At 42.7% G+C, this 21,151-nt stretch overlaps 1 protein-coding gene across 6 annotated transcripts in view; it reads right to left on the bottom strand.

Moving 5' to 3' along the window:
* Positions 1-21,151, bottom strand: part of Vps13d (vacuolar protein sorting 13 homolog D) — a 234,902-nt gene that overhangs the window by 54,416 nt on the left and 159,335 nt on the right. For all 6 annotated transcript variants that reach the window (XM_048350254.1, XM_048350255.1, XM_048350256.1 and 3 more), the window contains 2 exons: positions 20,724-20,858; positions 19,587-19,754 (listed from right to left, as the gene is read on the bottom strand). In XM_048350254.1, the coding sequence (XP_048206211.1) occupies positions 19,587-19,754; positions 20,724-20,858 (303 nt within the window). The remainder of the gene's footprint in view (positions 1-19,586; positions 19,755-20,723; positions 20,859-21,151) is intronic.

Here is a 21,151-nt window from a genome sequence, read left to right as displayed (position 1 = left end):
CAAAATACTTAACAGCTTCAAGTGAACTGTCCTAGCTAGGACAATAGGGGCCAAGGGACAGAATGTCCTTCCAAGGCCTGCTGCTGCCCTTGCAAAGGCAATGATTTTCCACTTCTTTCACTGAAGGGCTCGACACTTGCCACACTTTATGAATTCTGGCCACAGTCCAAAGTCATTAAGTTCTATAAAGCATTATTTTCAGCATGGGGGTCAAAACCTCAGAAGTTCTTTGAGATGCCAGTTCTTTTGAACAGCTAACACATACTGTGTGTCAACATCCACCTTCCAAAAATAATCTTGTTGTCTGTACAAATGGAGACACTGCAAATTAGCCAGACTTGGTCGGTGTTTGGCTGATTTTATAAAATGGGAACTTAAGTAGATGTTGGAATGGTGCAAGGGAAAAAAATTCACCATGTCCCTCTATTCTGTCCTGTCAGTTTTCCTGGCCTGCCCTGCTACTCAGCAAGCATGGGAAGCCAAAGGTACATGGCAGTGTAACAGGAGCCTGCACTTGAGCTTCTCCCCCTTCTTTGGGTTCATCTTTCATAGTTATTTACCTAATGGAAATTTCCTCTTGCCTATCCTTGCCCCACTGAATACTTGCTGGTGACAGTATCTTTCTCAGGGCAGATGGTAACCACAGTTCACAGAAAGAGAGAGAAGTGCAGGACTCTGTGGTTTGAGGGAAGGAGAAGTTTCTATCCATTCAAGCATAATATCACATAGCTGTGACTTTTAGCTATAAGCACAGCTTCAACTCCACCTGGCAATGCCTGCAACAAGCTATGCTGGAACATGTATAATCGTGTTGTTCACAACAACTATCTGTTGTGCCTTGGGGCTGAAATGAGCCTTGTGCAGGGCCGTGATACAACAGACAAGGGCAGAAAAGTTAAATCTCTCCGTCACTTATGAACTGTAAATCCTGGTGGAAGCCACTTATTTTGCTGGACCTCAGTTTACCCATTTGTAAGAAGCAGGCCCTTTCTACTCAAGTGTTGCTTTGAGTCCAAGAAGTCATTTAGGGGAATGTCTGACTTCTACAAAGTTTCACAGGAAGAGTTTGACACTTAAATTGAGTCATAACTGAGAGCCAGTGGCTACTCGCTGAGACCTAGAGGATCATGGCTCAAAGATAGCCCAAGCAGAAAGGTCTGTGAGACCCCCTCTCTAGTTAACCAGCAAAATACCAGACTGGAGGAGTAGTTCAAATGATAGAGTAGCAGGCAAGCTGGGCAAGAGGCCTTGAGTTCAAGCATCAGTGCCAAAACAACACAACACAAAACCAAATCTTCAAAGTCATAGGGAAATCTCTGAGCCATATGAGACCTAAGTCATTTCCAAACTACAGCCTTCACTAGGTCCTTCTATTTGACACTGTTAACATATCCACAATTGAAAATGATTCTGAGGGATGGAGATGTGACTCAAATGGTAGAACACCTATAGAAAACATGAAGCCCTGACTTCAAACCCTAGTACTACCAAGAAAAAATATTTGGTGTTCTTGTCTCAGCATTGAAGCATGTTTTTGCAATATTTATGAACAAGGAAGAGTTGAAGGGATGTGATTGGGGGATAGTGAGAGAAGTGGGGAGAGGTTGGTATTAAGAAACAAAGGCCCTAGTGGCAGGAGTGCTTGCTTTATATACATGAAGCCCTGGGTTCAATTCTCCAGCACCACATATACAGAAAACGGCCAGAGGTGGCGCTGTGGCTCAAGTGGCAGAGTGCTAGCCTTGAGCAAAAAGAAGCTAGGGACAGTGCTCAGGCCCTGAGTCCAAGGCCCAGGACTGGCAAAAAAAAAAGGAAACAAAGACATAGAACAAGTTAGGGCTTGGGGGGAAAAAGCAGCATTTGGGGACCCCAGATTCCTACCTACTAGTCAGTGGGTCTAAGTTCAGTTCTACCTGCAGCCATTAAGGCAGAGTCCATGTGGGGAACCCAGATAAGAATAATAAAGACATTTCAAAGCCAGGACTGACATTCTGTTGTAGAAACATCCCTAAGCCAACGACCTTGCTTTTTTATTTTTTTTTCCTTTTCACTCTCTTGGTCCCTGGAGATCTAGAAGCCCTGCTTTCCTAGCCACGATGTTGCCATTTCAGAACTAACACTTATCAGGCCACAGACACGCCTTTTCTGTTAAGAAACAAAGTTATCCACGGCCACCCAGCTTTATCTCAGCACACAAGGTCTAAACCACACAATGAAGTTCTGCCTCAAGACTATTCTGGGTCTGAACTACTCTGAGACACATGCCTGCTGAACTGGCAAGTCTCTCTTGCTGTTCTGCAACTGTGACCCAGTTATGAACTCAGATGTTGTTTCAGATTAATCCGGAAGCTCAGAGTGGTTGGAAGCACTTCCATAATAGGATTTTGCTTTTTCTTTAAAAAGGACTGGTAGAGTTTGCCATAAAGCTAAAAGCACAGAAACAGACAGACTCTGGAAGAATGCTTTTGCACAGCAGACAGTCACAGCTCAGCCAGATCCTCTTGCATATTTTTCTACATGGATGGTAAGAACTACATGTCAAGAGGCATCTTCAACCTGGGCTGTGCATGGGACCGGCTTCCTTGTTTAGCTTCTCAGTGGTACTCACTGCAGGCAGGAGAAGTGGCTGTGTGGAACTGCCAGGCCCCTGCTTATCTACTGTTGAGACTCCCACCAAGCACACAGAGGGAAGCCTGGGGGGGGGGGGGGGCAGTGCTCAACAATCGTGTGTACCAGTCCCAGGTTTGCCACATGGATAAGGTTTGTCAGTCTACACAAATGGCTTGTGCTGACATTGACCCAAGCTAGATTACAATTGAGAAAAGCCTCCCTCTGTAGTGTGTATACCACAATGCTACCATGGAGAGGACATTATATCCACTCTCAGAGAACAAGCTGAAAGGCAGAATCCAAAGCCACCTCTGCCACTAGCAATAACTGGGTGAATTAAGAGCATCTCATCCATGAGACAGAAAGAATACTACCAGTTATAGAAAGAGAACTTTACCAGAAAAACAAAACCACATAAAGCCACATGTGAATGAGAAAGGTAACAACCACAACCCATTATTTCTTCCAATACCCACCCCTCCCCGCCTCAAATGAAACTTGCACCTCAGCCTGAAGTACAAGAATCACCTCAAGCTCATTCTGGAACAAAAGGGAGATAAACGTGTCAATTATCCATAAACAAAAATCTCAGAATACAGAACTATAGGAAGGAAACAGAACATTCCTCAATGGAAAAAAGTGTAAGTTTATTTCCATCCTAGTCACAAGGGCTCCATTCTTGAGAAGAACTTTGTATTTCAAAAGAATATTCTCTCTAATGCTAAAAGCCTGGGAAGCAAGGAGGTGGACAATGTTACTGAGGGTGGTCATAGGTACCAGCCAAGCACCAGTAGAAACAAAGCTTTTGGCCTCAGTCAGTTCACCTGCAAGATCCTACAGGTTGGAATGATGTGATGAGGTATTCAGGCAAGAGGAAGATGAGGGACCCCAGGGCCTGAGGATACAAGCCTAAACCTTGCTGGTCCAGAGACTTGATCCCCTCCCCTCCTATTGTATGTAAATGAATGTAAAAGCAGAGTGTTTCACTTTTGAACCTAGTACTGTCTTGATAGACTATAATCTATGTATAGAAAATGTTAACTATGATTTTTGCAAATGTTTTATGTATGTGGTTAAGAAGTTATACCTTCCAGGAGCAGGTGGCTCACACATGGTAATCCTAGCTACTCAGGAGAGATCTGTGGATCACGGTTCAAAGCCAGCCCAGGCAGGAAAATCTGTGAGACTCATATCTCCAATTAACCACCAGAAAACCATTAGTGGTGCTGTGGGTCTTGAGCTGAGGAGCTCAGGGACAGTGCCCAGGCTCAGAGTTCAAGCCCCACCACTTTTACCTTTTACAGAGAAAGTCAAGACAGAAGACACACAGACCAGACAGATAGACAAAAACCTTGACAGCTTCCCATATACCTGGCTTGGGTGAGAATTAAAAGGACCTGACTGCCTTTTTTATGTACCTAGAGCTCAAAATCAACAGAGCTGTGGCCACTTGCTGTAGTGGCCTCACAGATTCACCAGACTGCCCCTTTCAGGCCAGAGTGGCTCTGCCTATGCTTAGTCAAGTACTGCCTTGGCACTTCCCTTAACCAGATCTTCCATTCAGACACAGCTGAAAATTACCAGCCACAAGAAGGAGCCGTCAAACCAACAGTCCTTGATAGAACAAGAAGAGACAGTAAAACAGGGCATAAAGACACTGGAGTGGAAAGGCAGAAAGAAGAGCTTGGTCTGACTTCAACTATGTTGTTATTCATGATTTGGTGAAGTGGTTGCCACTGATCCTCGAGGTATTTGAGCCCGTTTACCAGCCATCAAACTATTTGACTTTAAATTTTTTATTTTATTTTTTTGTTGGTCATGGGGCTTGAATTCAGGGCCAGGGCACCATTTCTGAGTTTTTTTTGCTCGATGATAGCACTTTTCTGGGAGTTGGTTAGAGATAAGAGTCTCATGGACTTTCCTGCCTGGGCTAGTTTAGAACTGTGATCCTCAGATCTCAGCCTCCTGAGTACCTAGGATTACAAGGTGTGAGACACAGGCACTCAGCTTGATTTTTTTTTTTTTTAACATATAGCTAAACCAGATTTGACTTACATTTGAAAGCGTAACTATATAATGAGCACATTATACAGAGGAATGTTTCCTGGCTTTCACCCTAAACTTCTGTGTTCCATCCATTTCACTTAGAACTTTCTCTGGAAAGTCTTCCTTTCCTACTTCCACTCAAGTCAGCTAACAGTGTCCATATTTTGGTCGGCATTTCATTTTTCATAGTTGGACTGAAAGAGAACATTTACTCTGAGTTATTCTGCAATGTTTTAAACTAAGGCAAAGTAGGCTTTGTATATTTTTTTGGAACCTTAATACCTTGTTTTCCCAATGCTCAGAACCACAGTGCTGGATGGAATCTGCCCAGCTCTTGGGAAGGGAGACAGGCTGGGTCCTTAACTCACGATTAAACTCAGGTTGAGCTGTTTTTATGTGTGGCATAGAATTAGTTCCTTATACAAATCTGGTAGAATGGCTATCAGGCTGGAGACTATCCTTGGCTTTCTTAGCACATCTTCTGTGTGTCAGACCACATCATAAAAAATAAAAAAAAAAAACCCTGAAAAGGTCTGACTGACCACTTATTGGTCCTGAACGTAGTAGTGTTAAAGAATTACAATTTCTCAAATTGGAAATTTTCATATTTTTGAAATTTAAAATTTTGTATTTTCTATAGAAAACACAGTACAATGATTGCTTCCCTAGTTCCTAGCATAGAAGTTTTCAGTTTGGAGTTTTCAGTTGTCTACATACAGTTGTCAACTACTTGGATAGACTGAGTAAGTAGTAGATTCGTTAATATGAGGCAAAACTTTTCTCATAAATCTATACTTAGCTGAGCATGTAGACCTAAAACAAAGTTAAAATGCCTTCACTAAGTGTTTCAGAACTGGTTAGAATCATTGTCTGCTTCACAGTAGCCTGCTTTGGCCTGAATTGTATAGTAGCATCTATATAAAAGTTCATTATGCAAAAGACACTACAGGAAAGACTTTAAACTGACTCAAATTCTCCCTTGAAATGCAGCCTAGCAGAGTTAATTCCTGCAAATATGATCTGTGCAGAGAGGTCCAGACTAGGCAGAGTGCAGCTTTTACATTACTGGGGCTCAGAACATGGGCTCTTAATCAGACAATCTAGTCACTTGCTCAGTTTTCCTCCTAATCTTGGGCGAATGCTGGACCTCTCTGAACCTTAAGGTCCTCCTTAAAAAGCAGCAATTAAAAGGAATATTGTGAGAATTAGATCAATAAGTTTCTGTGAACACTCAGAATGATACCTGATGATGCACTCAATAAATATTATCTATTACCTTTCAAAAACACATGTTGTTTAGGACGGAACTCAGGGACTCATACATACTACACAGCACTCAGGTAACTAAGCTGTACCCTCAAGCTTGGTGTGTACCATTTTAAAAGACACTCATTCAGTTACTAGGTTAAACTCACGACCTGGACTGGAGGGAAGCCTCCAGCCATGAGCAAAAAAGCCAAGCAAGAATATGAAGTCCTGAATTTAAGCCCTGTGTCAATACCAACCAACCAACAAACAAAAAAGACCCTCAATGCTGTAATGCATACAATGACTAGTCTGTTTTCTGTACAGCAATACTGAGGAATAAAGATAAATACAGCTAACATATAAACACTTACAGTAAGACTATACTAACTCTCCACATGATCCATTGTATACAGAGGAAAACCAGCTTGACGGTGGACCAGCTGCTAGAGCAGTTTTGGCAACAAATTATGGGAGACAAAAACCAAGGAAATAGAAATTTAACATTGTTGTTGCTCCTTATCAGAACACATGAAAAGCCAGATATGCCACAGACCAATATGAAGGAAACAGGTTGTTGACTTCTGATTGGAATTTCCTTGGACTGTTACCATGTAGTACAGATTAATCTAAATGTTTCCCTGCACACAGAAAAACTTATGTGAAATGTAACAGAAAGATATAATAATTACTTGTGTGGGAGCAAAGCTGCTTTTCAAAAATGTATCATTATCAGGCAGAGTAAGAAAATCCCACAGATTTGAAAGCACTCAGTACCCAACGACTATTAATAAGTTGCTTCACTGTTTATTGGAGGAGCAGGAACTAATAGGTAAAACTAAAAGACCCCAAAGGAACAGGTAATACATGGTTTTCATGTGGCTGGGGTATGACCAGAAAATATAGTTTTTAAACTGGAACTGCCTGGTGGTTCCCGGTCATTTCAGACCATAACACCAAGCCACACCATCTGCAGCTACAATCTCAAGGTACATGCAGTGGGTCAGGTTACTCTTCCCCGAAAAACCCTCTGCAGCTGGCAGCTAGATTTTGCAAAGAGGGGAAACCTGGAACACACCAACACAGGTCCTTATTGCCCAGGTGTGTCCAGGCTGGAGAACCTCCAAAATTCAAGCCACTGGCCCTCAGTACTTAAACAAGTTGTTTCCAGGGGAAATAAGGCAGGGTTCATCTTCCATGGCATATGGAGACCCATAAAACAATAAGAAAGAGGAGGCAGTTAAAAACCAGTAAATACAGTAGCAGGCAAAATGGATGACAATTCAAAACTAGGAAAAAAAAAAAGGCTAAGACTAGTTGTTTTCCTGTTTTGAGGAAGAAGAATATGCTGGAAATTTGGGGAATGTACTCCAAAGGTTTTCTGCTCCTTGTGTGTGTGCGCACGCACACAGACACACTCACACTTCCACTCCTGTTAGCTGGTATGTTCCCAGGGAGGGCCCTTGACACACACTAACATGGGCAGGCCAGGCAGGCCTGCAGGGCCGGCCACAGTGGGTCCCAGGCAGGCCTGATTAGCAGATCCCAGAGCCCCTGCTGCCCTTATCTCCACAGATGCCAGAGGAGTTTGGTACCTTCCCTCCAGCCCTCCTGGGAAGCCAGCCCAGCAGGTGCCCATTGGCAATAGTTTTGTGTTACAGGCCTGAATGAATGATCCCCGCAGGAGCCGACTGTTTTCACAGACAGAGAGGCAGTCAAAAGTCCACCGCGTGAACTTGGAATGACCCCAGCTGCAGAGTCACTGGCGGGTTCATCTGGAGGGCAGGCACGCTTTGTTAAACAACTAATACTCTTCACAGATAACTTTCGGAAAAAGCAAAAGTGTTAACTCTTTGCAATCATGCTCTGACAAAACACCTCCACTGTTGGAAGGGCTGGGAGGGGGAGGGAGAGTGGGGTCCAGTCTGAATCCAAATGCGGACCCCAAGACAGACCTGGGAGAGGGATCAGGACTGTCACCATTAGGCCTGCTATTTTGGCGGTGTTCTGAATTAAGGTAAAGAGACAAAATGCCATGGTTTGGGGCACCTATCTGCTAAGGACAGCTTGGACTGACAGTAATAGCCCCTCAGCTTGGCCAAATTCATGCAAAACCACAGCAAGGGAGTGACCAGCCTTCCCTGGCTCATTCTGCCCCTACACCTGGCATGGACACAGATACGCCGGAGCCTTCCTGCTTTCCAGAAACTTCCATGCAGCCAGGCGAGAGCAAACTGCACTGTAAACTGAGTAGATCATCACCAGCAGCTCAAGCAGCTCCTTATTAGAAGCTGGATTCAGAAAAGGCCTGGGGTTCAGGTGAGTGGTTTTGCCCAACACAAAATCAGGCTTCCTGGACAGCAGGCAAGTGAACATGTCCCTATCACAACAGGCACCAAGGGGCAGCCGCCTCTCCCAGCACTGGGTCACTGCCAAGGTCCCCATCTCTCTCTTCTGGGCTATCCACACTGCAGAATTCTAACATGCTCTCCACTGTGCTACATAGCCTGCTTCACAGACTTTACAAGGAACCCAATGACAACAATGATGACAATAAAATATAAAGAACAGTCAAAGACACTCTTAAAATTTATTTTAACCAACAGTTACACTTGTTTTGGCATCAAAGACTGCTTTCAGAGTTCTCACTCTGCCTCATCACTGACTGCCCTTGATCTCCAGTCACAGAAGGGACGTCCTAGGTGGGCATTTTGAGGGGAGGCTTTGCTTTGTCTTCAGGGGAGGCACAGGTTTGTACAGGTTTATTGGCTAGATGAGATCTTGCTGAAAGACTAGTGTTGGGAGCTGCCTCAAAGGAGCCCACTTCCCTCCCCTAACAGGTGAGATGACCTTCACACAAAACATTTCAGGGTGTTCCCCATCCCATGCAGTGCTGGGGGTTAGAAACCAGGAGACTAAGACTTTGTCCCTTGTCCTCCTAAGCTGTCATGTGGGAGGGAAGATTTGCAAACAGGTAACAATTTACACAAAGGATGCTGAGCAATGTCCCCATCAGGGCCCTGACCCCACTACTTTTTTCTCCCTCTCTTCTGAAGCACCAAGCCTACCCACAGTTCAAGGACAGTCTGTGTCCTGTACTTTAAAACTTCCTGTGACAAAGGAGTGAGCAGAAGCTCCTTGGGTCTGTTTGTCCATTTACAATCTGAGAAGGCCCAAAGCTGATCTTGACACTCTTTCCCATGTTTGCTATCCTAAGTGTGTCTCAGGAAGTCTCAGCTGTTACAAAGGTCAGAGTCTGGGAAGAGTGGCTGCCTTGTTCCACAAGGTTAAACGAAAAGACTCCTTAGGAAGCAATGCCCTTTGTGTGGAAAGGTAGGTTTGGGTTGGTTACCCCTGTGAAATCTTACTAAAACAAGGCTTTTCACTAAACTTAATTTTTTGTAGATAAAACCAGTTAACATTACAGTGAGAAAGAAGTGGCAAATTCTTCCTGTGTTTAGTTCCACAAATTTTGCTCTCTCCATAAAACTTATCCCTGGAGACACCTCAATTTTCATGTCCATGGGTTTGACCTGAGTGGCATGCCTTGGTGACTACTCTGTAGTGGTCCACAGACATCATCTGCTCATGCCACCTAACAAAACCAAACAAGTGGGTAACATGCCTAGAAAACAGGCTTCTGGAATCTACCTAGCTTGGCCCCTTTGCTCTATGATTATAGTCATGAGCCCAAATGAAATTTTAGAGCCACCCTTCACCCATATAGCTAGCTGTAAGATGAAGAAGGCACTCTTGGAAGCCAGACTTTCCAAAGCTGACTCCTCTGAGAAGGCTTTCTCTGGCCAAGGGAGAGAAGGAGGTGTTTCAAGGTGGAAGACCTGCTGCAGCACTGACTGCCTGATCTTGTCAAAACCATTTAACTCATGTGACTTGCTTTCCCATCACCAGGAAGAAAGGGAAGGCCACAGCAGGCCTCTGGCCCCACAGTGCTAAGGCCAGGCTATATGATGCCACAGACAGGAAAGTGCTCTGGCTTCTGAGGAGAAAGTGGCAGTGCAGTCTACGGGAAAGAGCCTGGGGCTGGCAGAGCCGGGGTTTCATCCTTTCCTCGAAGCTCCTGTTTGATACCATAGAAGCCAACAGCCCATACTGTGACTCAACCTCTGCATCCGGGAAAATAATTGACTCTTTCATGGAGAAGTTTGTGAAGATCAAATACTAATAGGAAAACACTACAAAGCTTAAGTTTCTATAAAACTACATTAGTACCTTTTATAATTTCAGTACAATTCTTGCATGTTTTCAAGTTACCAATAAAGAGAAAATCCCGATGGCCACAAAGCCTTGTCTTATACATTAGAAATGCAACAAAATAGGTTGGGAAGCATGTCCTACTCAAGTTTCTCTTCAGAGATGTTATTGGAAGCTAATGCCTCTAAACTAATGTTTCATTATATAAATAATGACTGGGCAACCAGCTTTCATAATTTCTCCTCCCACTTTCTCCTGACTTCACCTAGGGAGGAGTCTCCTCGTTTCTCAGCTTATCTCCACCTTCTTCACATATAACTAGAAACTTCCTTCTCCAAAATGGCAGAGGAGGCAGAGGAGGCAGAGGAGCACTGCCCAGCAGTGCTGGACAAAAGAAAGGTAAAATGTTTCCTATCTACTGTTAGTGAGAGTGTGAGGCACCTCTGCCTTTCTTCACCGGTCACCGGAGCCCTTATGTCATCACATCAGGACACGCTGGACCTCCCTATGACAGAGGCCTGGGCACACTATCACAGCTATGGAGAAAGGCAGAGAAAAGGCCAATCTGTTAGCTCTGGTAGTGTCTGCCTTTTTCCTCCATGGTCTCTCTTAAGTGGAATTCCCCCTTTCCCCAACATTGTAAAAATGCCTTATGACTCCAAGAATTATCTTCATCATTCTGGGTTTTTTTTCTCCCATGGGTTCCATGGTGCCACTCACCATGGTCCTCTCTACTTTGTTCTCCAAAGCCCATTCTGCAAGGAAGGACTTACAGATGACACTGGCAGTAGAGAGCACTAATACAGAGATGATGCCCATTTCTGTAGTGTAAAGGAAGGGGAAAGAAGTCATATCCAAGTTCTAGAAGTAAGAGACCCAGGAACAAATCCAAAGAACTTTCTTCAGTTTGGCAATGATTTCCCCCCACTAAGCCTGTTTTTCCACTTCTATGAGGGTGACAGTGGTGGGCTACCAATAGCACCTGACCAAATACAAATGCCTCATCAAGAACAACTAATCAAGACAGTTAAGCAGTATTATTATTACAATTTCCAATTAGGAATGATTAAACCTCTAATAACTTAACCATATTCTTCTTTTTCTCCAAGAAGGAAACCATACAAATCAACAGAACCATAAAACGCACAAAATAACAGATTGTCCTCAACATTTTCCACCTGGTTTCTTCACTGAAGCAATGATGCTGTGGAGCATCTGAAAGCCATCTGCTTGAGAAACTCAGAGAAAATGTCTATACAAAATCTGAAAAGCTGTATAAAGGCCTGGAGGGAGGAGGGAGAGGAAAGGATAAGACTTTTGGAGAGAATGAGTTTTTATTTTCTGCCATTAATCAATATTGGCTTTAGGCATTCATCTCTAAAAACTAAATTATTTGAAAATAATAGATTAGTTGCTCAAAAATGTTTCAGGTAGATAAGTTGGGGAAAATGGGTTAAAGAAGTTATAACTTGGAGTGGGGTAGGGGAGGAGGGGAGGTAGGAGATAAACAAGGGAGGAGATAACAAGTTTGACAAGAAATGTACTCACGGGGCTGGGGATATAGCCTAGTGGCAAGAGTGCCTGCCTCGGATACACGAGGCCCTAGGTTCGATTCCCCAGCACCACATATACAGAAAACGGCCAGAAGCGGCGCTGTGGCTCAAGTGGCAGAGTGCTAGCCTTGAGCGGGAAGAAGCCAGGGACAGTGCTCAGGCCCTGAGTCCAAGGTCCAGGACTGGCCAAAAAAAAAAAAAAAAAAAAAAAAAGAAATGTACTCACTACCTTAGGTAGGTAACTGTAACCTCTCTGCTGTACATCACATTGCAATAAAATTAAATTTAAAAAAAGAAGTTATAACTCAGTACAAATGCTCCAAGGAAGAGGGTCTCAGGAATGGGGGCTCTGGTCTGCTAGTGGGCAGAGCCAGAGCAGTGGCCTGGAGGTACACAAACTCTACATGGTTTAAATGTGAGCTAATCTTGAGCAACACAAATGAAGGAAGCACTGACAGTTTACTCAAATACTTTAGGGACAAGCATTTTGTAGTTGGAAAGAACAAACTTCCTATCCTCTCTTCCCTCTTCAATCCTTTTGCACTAGTCTAGGGATTCCTAGATACAAATTCTAGAAGTTACAGTGGGAAAAAGCCACATCCCAAAGCTTAAGACAAGGGAGTGACAAGGGAGTTTCTAATCACTTGTGTGTTAGCATCTACAAGAGAATGGCAGAGGATTATGCCTGAGAAACACTGCTGTAGAGGAAGATCTAGCAGCTAACTCCCAAATTCACACTTTTTTTTTTGGCGGGGGTGGGGGTGGGGGTGGGGACTCAGGGTCTGTGCACTGTCCCTGGCCTCTTTTTGCTCAAGGCTAGCACTCTACCTCTTGAGCCACAGTGCCACTTCTTGCCTTTTCTGTTTGTGTGGTGCTGAGGAATCAAACTCAGGGCTTCACGAATGCTAGGCAAGCACTCTACCGCTAAGCCACATTCCCAGCCCCACACTTTTTTCTAAAACTTCAGTTTAGATTATAACCATTCATTTTTCTCAGTTATAAACCAGGACACTTTTATTCCTTAAGGGATCATGAAAGGATTAAATGATGTCGTGAATATGAAGTCCCACACTTCACAGAGAGTAAATAACCAATGAGGGTTTCCTTTTCATACCCCTTGCTGATTTCTAAACATGCTGGCCTAAGAGGTATTTCTTTAAGATAGAGACTTTAAGAGGTAACAATGACAAGGAAGCAAGAACTAAAAGAAAGTATAGAATCTTCTAACCACATGAGGGTCTGGATCCTTTATTGCCAAAAAATAGAATTTGATCTGCCCTCAGATAGTCACAAAAATGGATTATAGTTTATCTCACTTGCCATAATATTTTGGGAAAGGACAAATGATAAAATGGAAAAAAGGGGGATAGGGATGCACTACTAACTCCTGGGGGTAACCAGCCATCCCAAGGAAAACTTGAACTGAGCATATTTGCATTTGGGTAGAAAACCACAACTTTGTGGGAGACAGAATTTCTTTGGTCTCTACATAGCATCCACCATGTAGATGCAGTTGGGAGAGGTGAAGCGAATTCCTCCGAAAACTGCCAGGGTAAGCTCTAAAAATGCAACTGCAGAACGTTGCTCTTCACTGAAGTTCTATTAAGAAATGAAAACAAGTTTCTAACATTCTCAGTCCTTCTGTTTCTGTTAATGGTGGTATGCTTTACCTTTTCCTTGAGGCCACTGAGCTGCTTGGTTAGGTAGAAGGAGAAAAAAGCCAAAGCTTGTGATCACTGGTGATCATTTGAGATCTTTATGCCACCACCATTCCCCTCCTCTCTACCAAAATACTTCCAATTGCCAAGGATGGGTCAATCAGCATAAAACATTTTTCTTCTAGACAAAGAACTCAGACTAAGGGAATCATTTTAGCTTGCCAGATTATTCGAACAAAATAAAACAAACACTCTGGTGCCAAACACTTGAGTCATTTCTCTACATACAACTCGAATGCACCTTCTCTTGACTGGAATAGAAATCCCTCAGGTGATTTATTTAGGATCAAAGTCTTTTTTGAAAATAGAAAATCAGCATTCTCTAAGGGATAGATCATTGTCTGAAGTGAATTTCATCTAGTCTAAAGTTGTGTGCCAACTTAAACACACTAAAACCCCACTGCTTATGAGAAGGCATCCACCTAGTCCTTGCTCACAGATATATGGAAAAGCTATCACAGGCTAATCACCTCAACAATAAAACGGAACAGTCATACATAATGACAAAAACAGATACAAGTCATAAATTGCCTTCAGAATCCATGCAGACATTTACGCAGTGCATTCTTTTGTGCAAAGATACAACTTTCTCCTAGAATAAACAGTGCTTTAGTCTTGTCTGAGCCTTATAAATACACTGCCTGCAAAATACATAAACAAATGCTATTCCTTAAACAAAAGGCAGATGGACACCCCTGCCCTCAACAAGGTCGCAGTATATATGGAAGGAGTCTGGCTGACGGCAGGGGCTGGCTCAGAATCTCTGAGAGCAGTGAAAGGATTGCTGTGATGCTTCAGAACTGGGCCAGGGGAAAGTTCTCCCCTGAAAGGGAAGTGGCTCATCCACACACTGATGCCCAAACAGAGAGAGAAATGGGAGAAAACATTGTGTACAAACCTGAGCGTAAACAGAGTTGTTCTATTCTGTTCGGTTTTGTTTTTGAGACAGGGTCTCACTGTGTAGCCCAAGCACTGGAACTGCTTGTGAGTCATCACAACTGGCTAGGGTACACTGTTTTATATTTTGTTTTTCTCATTCTTGTTTTTATGTTTTAATATACATAAGGGCATGTCTTGAATAAATCTTTCAGTTACTGATAGTATTCAGAAGGACAGCCAAAACAGAGACTGGAGGTATTCTTCCAGGAGAATCAGTTGTCTTGCTTGGTGGATAGTGAAAGTCACCTCACCTCTCTGAATTAGGGTTTCTTCACCTATTGGGGCTGCTAATGCTTAATATTACCATGCCATTCATATGGCCAGATGATCTTACATGATTAAAATCACATCTTCAGACCCCAGGTTCTACTGCCTATGAAGAAGATGGTAATAGTCACGTGTAACACAACCATCACCATCTTCTGAGGCCTGCTTTGAGGTAAGGAGGACAAGATAGCTCTCAGCTTCCCAGCTAACTAAGTAATGTCAAATACTAAGCTTCTGGTAGAAAGTAGGAAGAAAAGCCTTATTATATACACAAAGAATAAAACTTCGTGTAAGAGGGGAAAAAAAGAAGACCTTTAGCTGGACTCACACAATGTCCACTGTGTCGTATCTAGTTGTGATCTTGAAAATCTACTTAATTTCTCTGGCTTTGGGATGAACAAGCACAATGTACATGAAGGGCCTCTCACCTGGCCTGACAAACAAGCAGTTCAGTGAGTGCTCTAAATGCCTACCTGTGCCCACCACACAGCATGGTCTGTGTTTTATCTTTGCCCTTATGCCTTTTCCTACCTATGCTATTGGCTCCAAGAAATACTACAAATCCTGACAGACAAAGTTGCTTTAAAATTAAAATGTGATGGCTGAATAACATAGAATAAAATATATTAACTAAAAACTAACAAAAAATTCCATCTCCTTAACAAAAATTTAAACCTACAGAATTTGCACTAGGAAATGTAGACTGTCCTGGTAGAAATTAAATACACAAAGCAAAAGAAAGGACATCAACTAGCAAAAACTAACTTTCAGCAAATAATGAAGAAGGAATTCTGATTTCCACAAACAACAGCTGACAATGACAATAATAGCAGCCAACAACAGGAGAAATGATTAATGTGTCTGCAGTTAGGACCGGTATCAAAGGACACCTGGCACAGCAAGCATACAACATCGACCAAATGAGGACATGAAGAGAAAAGTGGAAAATAGGACACAGCATAGCAGAGGCTCCATTAATGAGTGAACCTCCTCTTGAAGTGGCCTCTCCTCTGCTAAAAGGAAGTGAATTTGCTGTATACTTTCTTCCCTTTTGGAAGACCAAATGGCAGTGATAAAGAATAAACACAGCTTCTACAGGAGTAGCAGAGAATGTTACTACTAAGATCTAAGGCTCTCTTAGATTACAAAGAAGTTTTATTTTTGTTGATAATATCTGTGGTTTTCCTGTAGGTACATGAAAATATTACCAAATTGTCATAGTAGTGAAATTAGAGTCTATATAGGAGCGAGTTTGCTCACTAAAGATGGGGGAATTTTCTCTAATCCTCTGGTTTAGAAACAAGTTAGATATCACAGATATTCATGTGACACACAACCTGGAGAAAATTCATAAGGCAGGAAAAACCTGAGCTTCTTTAAAAAAAAAAACCACATTCCTATAAGGATCCCAGACTGTAGTGACCTCAGGAATGAGGTCAGTTGAGATTCCACTGTGGATCACAATCCAGTCCCCTCATCAGGCAGAGGAGTCGTGGGCTCAATGTTTACAACTTGACCTTACCAGGCAGAGGGGTCGTGGGCCAGATGTTTACAACTTGGTGGCTAACCTTGAAGTCACATCACTTCAGTTTTGGAATCCACAAGTTGATTTCTAGGAGTTGAGCTATGAGAAGGGAAGGCATGAGAAATACTGGGGACAAAAGGGAATAGGCTACTTTCTTGAGACCAGTGTTGAATAAATGATAGAAATGAAGTGAGAAATTCCAGAAGTAGCCATACCACAACCTGAAATTAATTTTTGCTATGAGTAGTAAATATTAATATCCAGACAAAGAAGACCTGAGGTCTACAAACCTCTTTTTTGTTTGTTTTTCTCAAATAGGCTCTCACTGTATAGCCCAAGCTGGCCTTGAACTTGCATTCCTCCTACTTGTGCCTCCCTATTGCTGAGATTTCTGGAGTCTGCCACCAGGCTTTGACTTCTGTAGCCTTGGTTAGGTGACAAAATGAACTTCCTTTAACTTCCTAATGCCCTATTTCCTATGCTTCCTGGGATAGGTTGGAATTGCTACTACCTTTCTCCAAGACTTAAAAGACAAGACAAACCTTCAAGACTAATAGAGGAAAATAGTATTTAAAAATAGGAATGGGATTATAGCCTGCTATTCTATCAACCCCAAGCTCTCCTCAATGCTCCCAAATAATGAGCTATGACCTTTTAGAGGCATGAATAACCCTGAGAATTCAGTCAAAACTGTAAACACTCACTCCAAACACATGTGCACACACACATGCACACATGTACACAAAGACACACACACACCACATTTATAATGTAAGAAGTTATTAAGTCTCTCCACTCTATTCAGAGCCATCGAGCCAAGAGAAAGCCTTTCAGTCCTTGAAGCAAGGCAGGACTGGTTGGCCAAGGCTCAGCAAGGGCAGGCTGTCTCCATGGCATTTTTAATCACTGGAATACACCCCACAGGCCAAAAGTTGATTACTGTGGTCATCTGCACTTCCTTCAACTCCCCTTGTGTACACAGAGAAGCAAACAAAACATTCCCCCAAAAGTGACATTAAGGGTCTGGTTTCAACCCACAAAATTACAAGGAAATAGAGATCTCTAGTTCAACCACATACACAGAAGCCAAGATAACAGGGATGGGTATTTAGCTGACAGAGCCAGCTTTGGGATCTACCGCTTTTTCATATTTGGACTATATGGACTAATTTTATAACAAATCTAAGGTTCTAGCTTTCAAAATAAAATTATAAAGCCTGTGACTCCAAATCTAATTAACTTAAAAAAGGCAAGAAAAAGAGGTGAATAACTAGAGTGGGGACAAGGGGTGAGGACACAGATTCTGCCCCTTTTCCTGCCTAAGTTGCATTATCATGCTAACCCTCATGATTCAAAGCAGTTTCCCATGGGAAAAGAACAAGTGAGACCTCCAAAAAAGAGGACGGATAAAGAAAAGGCCTGTCCTTTCACCGGGGAATGGAGATTACAAGGCAACACTGTGGAGAAGCCACAGGTGAGCAGCAGCATTCTCATTCTCATCCAGAAGGTTAAGTTCAGATGTTTCCTAACAGCCAAAGTGGCCCAAATGGGCTCTGACTCTCCCAATACCAGTGCCGCTTGAATCTGGAGGCCAGTGTTACAGATGAAGTGAAGACCATTCTCTGCCTGTATTTATCAGGATTTTCATGATGTCCTGCCCCTGTCCTCCTACAACAGCCTGTAAAGGAGCTGCGTGTTTAGTCCAGGTTGAGGAAAAACCTCTCAGTACACCACTAGAAGATTGGCCTTTCAGTTATACCAAAGCCCAGAAAGATGAAAGCAAGAGAGAGAGAAAATTACATAATTAAGGAGCTTTTCCTATGCTAATTAGAATTAAATATCATTAACAAAATTTAATAAAATCTTATGCTGAATAGTTATAACTAAACATTTAAATACATCTGTTTACATCAAGCTCAATAGTTATGAGTTCAAAAGCAACCCAGGATCTGAGCTGGTGCTATGCTGTTCTACATGGTAACAGGATTAACTCTGAAGGCAACACCAGAAAAGAATCAAGGCAGAAACATTCAGTCTTTCAGACTTTGGATCTGAGTTTAACTGTTCCCAAACTGTGTTTTGTTAATTGTCGTTGCTTCTACTTCTCACCCTTTCTCTACAAGCGAGTTTTCCCTATTTTGAACCACTTTTGGTCTGGCTCAATAACACGGTATAGTCTTAACAGAACTGATGTGACAGAACTATCACCTCTAGATAACAACACGGATAAAAGGAACAACCCTCCACCCCCAGTTCTCACATATTAGTAGTAGTGACAAAGCAAATGCTGTTCGACCAGACTCCTAGAACAAACTCCTAATGTAACCCTACCTGTCTCTAGATAGAGCCACTCTTACTGCCACAGTGCGAGTGCCCACAGGAATGGGCAAGGAGTACAGGTGTTTTTCTCACACTTCACTCCCTTATGAAAAGTCAGTCTCCACATGAAAAGACTATAGCAGAAGGGGAGGGAGGAAAATAGTCTTTAGAGACTTCTGTAGGTAATCAGACAGTGGCCACCTTCCAACCACCCTTCCTTCACCAGCTTCACACACACCGTTGCTTCTGCTGGAACACTAACAGTGGGCTATCAAAATGTCCATCTAGTAAGACCAGAAAGAGGCCAAGGAGGCTGCAAAAGACACAATTATACCACTTTCCTTCCATTGCTCGGTTCAGAGTGTAGAAAGGGCTACTGCACCCAAAGGCTATGTTTCACTTTAGACTTTTCCTGTGAGATATGAGCTGGTTGATTTTTAAACAGGAAAAAACACCACTTGATTTCATGTTGTTGGGTTTTTGGTTTGGTTTGGTTTGGTGCTAGAGATGGACTCTTTAGACAAATACTCTACCCCTGAGCCATACCCCCATCCCTCAAGCTTCATGTTTTAAAAAGCAAGTTCAATCTGGGTACTAGTGACTCAGGCCTATAATTCTAGCTACTCAGAAGACTGAGATCTGAGGATCTTGGCTTGAAATCAGCTTGGGTGGGAAAGTCCATCAGACTCTTATCTCTAACCACCAAAAGGCCAAAAGTGGAGCTATGGCTCAAGTGGTAGAGCATGAGCCTTGAGCAAAAAAAAGCCAAGTATAGATAGTACCCAGGCCCTGAGTTCAAGCCCTAGTATTGGTACAAAAGAAAAGAAAAAAGGCAACTCATTTTGCTGATATTGTGAAAGTTGTAATAAAGCCATGGTCAGAGGCCACTACAGGGATCCCGATGAGAGGAGCACAGGCATACCCAAGGCAGGAGGAATGGAAGGAAGAAGAGAGGCTTGGGAGAGGAAGGGTCTGGTGACAGGCTACTGGAGGGGAGGGAGAAAGACAAGACATGTGGGGCAAGGAAACAAAGGCCACGAGTGCAGTCTCTCACAGTCAATTAACCACCCAAGAATCACAATACGGCCAAGGACCCGAGGACTCTCAAATGAGGTTAATCACTGCAGATTTCATTTACTTCCCCTTCCTTACCTTGGCAGCTGAGTTCGACACCCCATGTGTAACATTTCTGATAAGGCCTCCAACATTTCCATACTTTATCAGTCCAGTAACCCCTTCAGAAACATCATTCAGAAGCCCCATGGGGTTGCCAAGAAAATCTACTGATCCCAGGATTCGAGCTGCCTGGCTGAGGAGTTCCTGTCAAATGAAGAGGGGGAGAAAAATCACATCAGCACCAATGTATGAGCACAGAGACCAGTTTTATCCTCCATTCCCATTACTGTCAACAGGACATTGTAACCTTGGTCAACTGCAAATACCTCTTGTCCTTTCCCAGACTCCACCTCAACTTCTCCCACTGCACCAACACCAGAGACTGCTTTCAATACACTAACTACTACTCTGCAAAGCCAGTCAGGAGAATAAAAAGAGCTATGGAGTGGAAGGTTCTTTCTAAGTCTTTACTAGTCTCTACAGCACGCCCTACCTCCTCTCTGTTGAAACAATCAGGCAAGAGCAGGCAGGGAGGAGCAACCTCCTACTTTTCCTGTGCCTACCTCCTATTGCCTGACTTCAGACTATAACACCCCCTTTATAGTTAGATGGAAGTATCACCAATCAAGAAAGTCAGGGAAGGAAGCAGGGAGGAAGAAAATAAAGCAAGAACAGAATAGATCTTAACATTGAAAGCTAATGAATATGATATGATCTTATATGATATGATCATCAACGAATATATTTTATATTTTGGTCTGTGCAATCTGTTATAAATAAAAATGGAAAATGTCTAACTTGGTAAAAATAATTTTCAAGTTCAACTCAAAGACAGGAATTCACAGACTCTTAGGATACTGATGTTTATTTATCAAACACATACCTAGTAAACAAAGAGTTCATAATATTCTGTGTTATTATTAAACATCAACTGAACCATGAAGAATGTGCCTAACCTAGTGGAAGCTTGAGAGTGGCTCTGAGGGACAAGACAAACAGCTCGTAAGTCATGTCAACTGTCTTAGGGGTTTCATGACACAAATGGGCTTCATAGGACATGACCTGATCTATAAACAGGGTTCGCAGTAAGTAATGTCTCAGTAACTAAACAAGCTAAACAAGCAAAACAAGCATTCTGCTTATGGTCCCACTAAGCACTTCTCTAAAGCTCACCTCCTGGAAATGTTTGAGGATGTCATTGATGATGAACTCCTTTGTCTCATAGGGATGGACCCGAGTGAATGGGTCCAGATTAATTACAGCATCTTCAAATCGAATCAGTGGAAATCCCAATGTGCTTTTTAAGGCCTAGTCAGAGAAGAAGTAAAATGATACATCTCAGCATGTGGCAGTCTTCTAAATCCATGAGAGCTACAAGTCATGTCAATTTCCCAATAGGAGTCAAAGTCTTAATATTTATTTACAAACAAGGATTTCCCCTACAACTGCAAAAGGAAAATTTGAGCGGAAAAAATATACACACATATCACCCAAAGTCACGTATACTACACAGAAATATGAACCTAGAACAAATCATGTTAAGAGAAACCAGGTTGCAGAGAGACAAATAGTACATGTTTTTTTTTGTATGTGGAAATAAG

This window comes from Perognathus longimembris, chromosome 7, assembly GCF_023159225.1.
Source record: "Perognathus longimembris pacificus isolate PPM17 chromosome 7, ASM2315922v1, whole genome shotgun sequence".
NCBI lineage: Eukaryota > Metazoa > Chordata > Mammalia > Rodentia > Heteromyidae > Perognathus > Perognathus longimembris.
The sequence above is the reverse complement of the archived record's forward strand: the minus strand, read 5'-3'. Positions and strand labels throughout refer to the sequence as shown.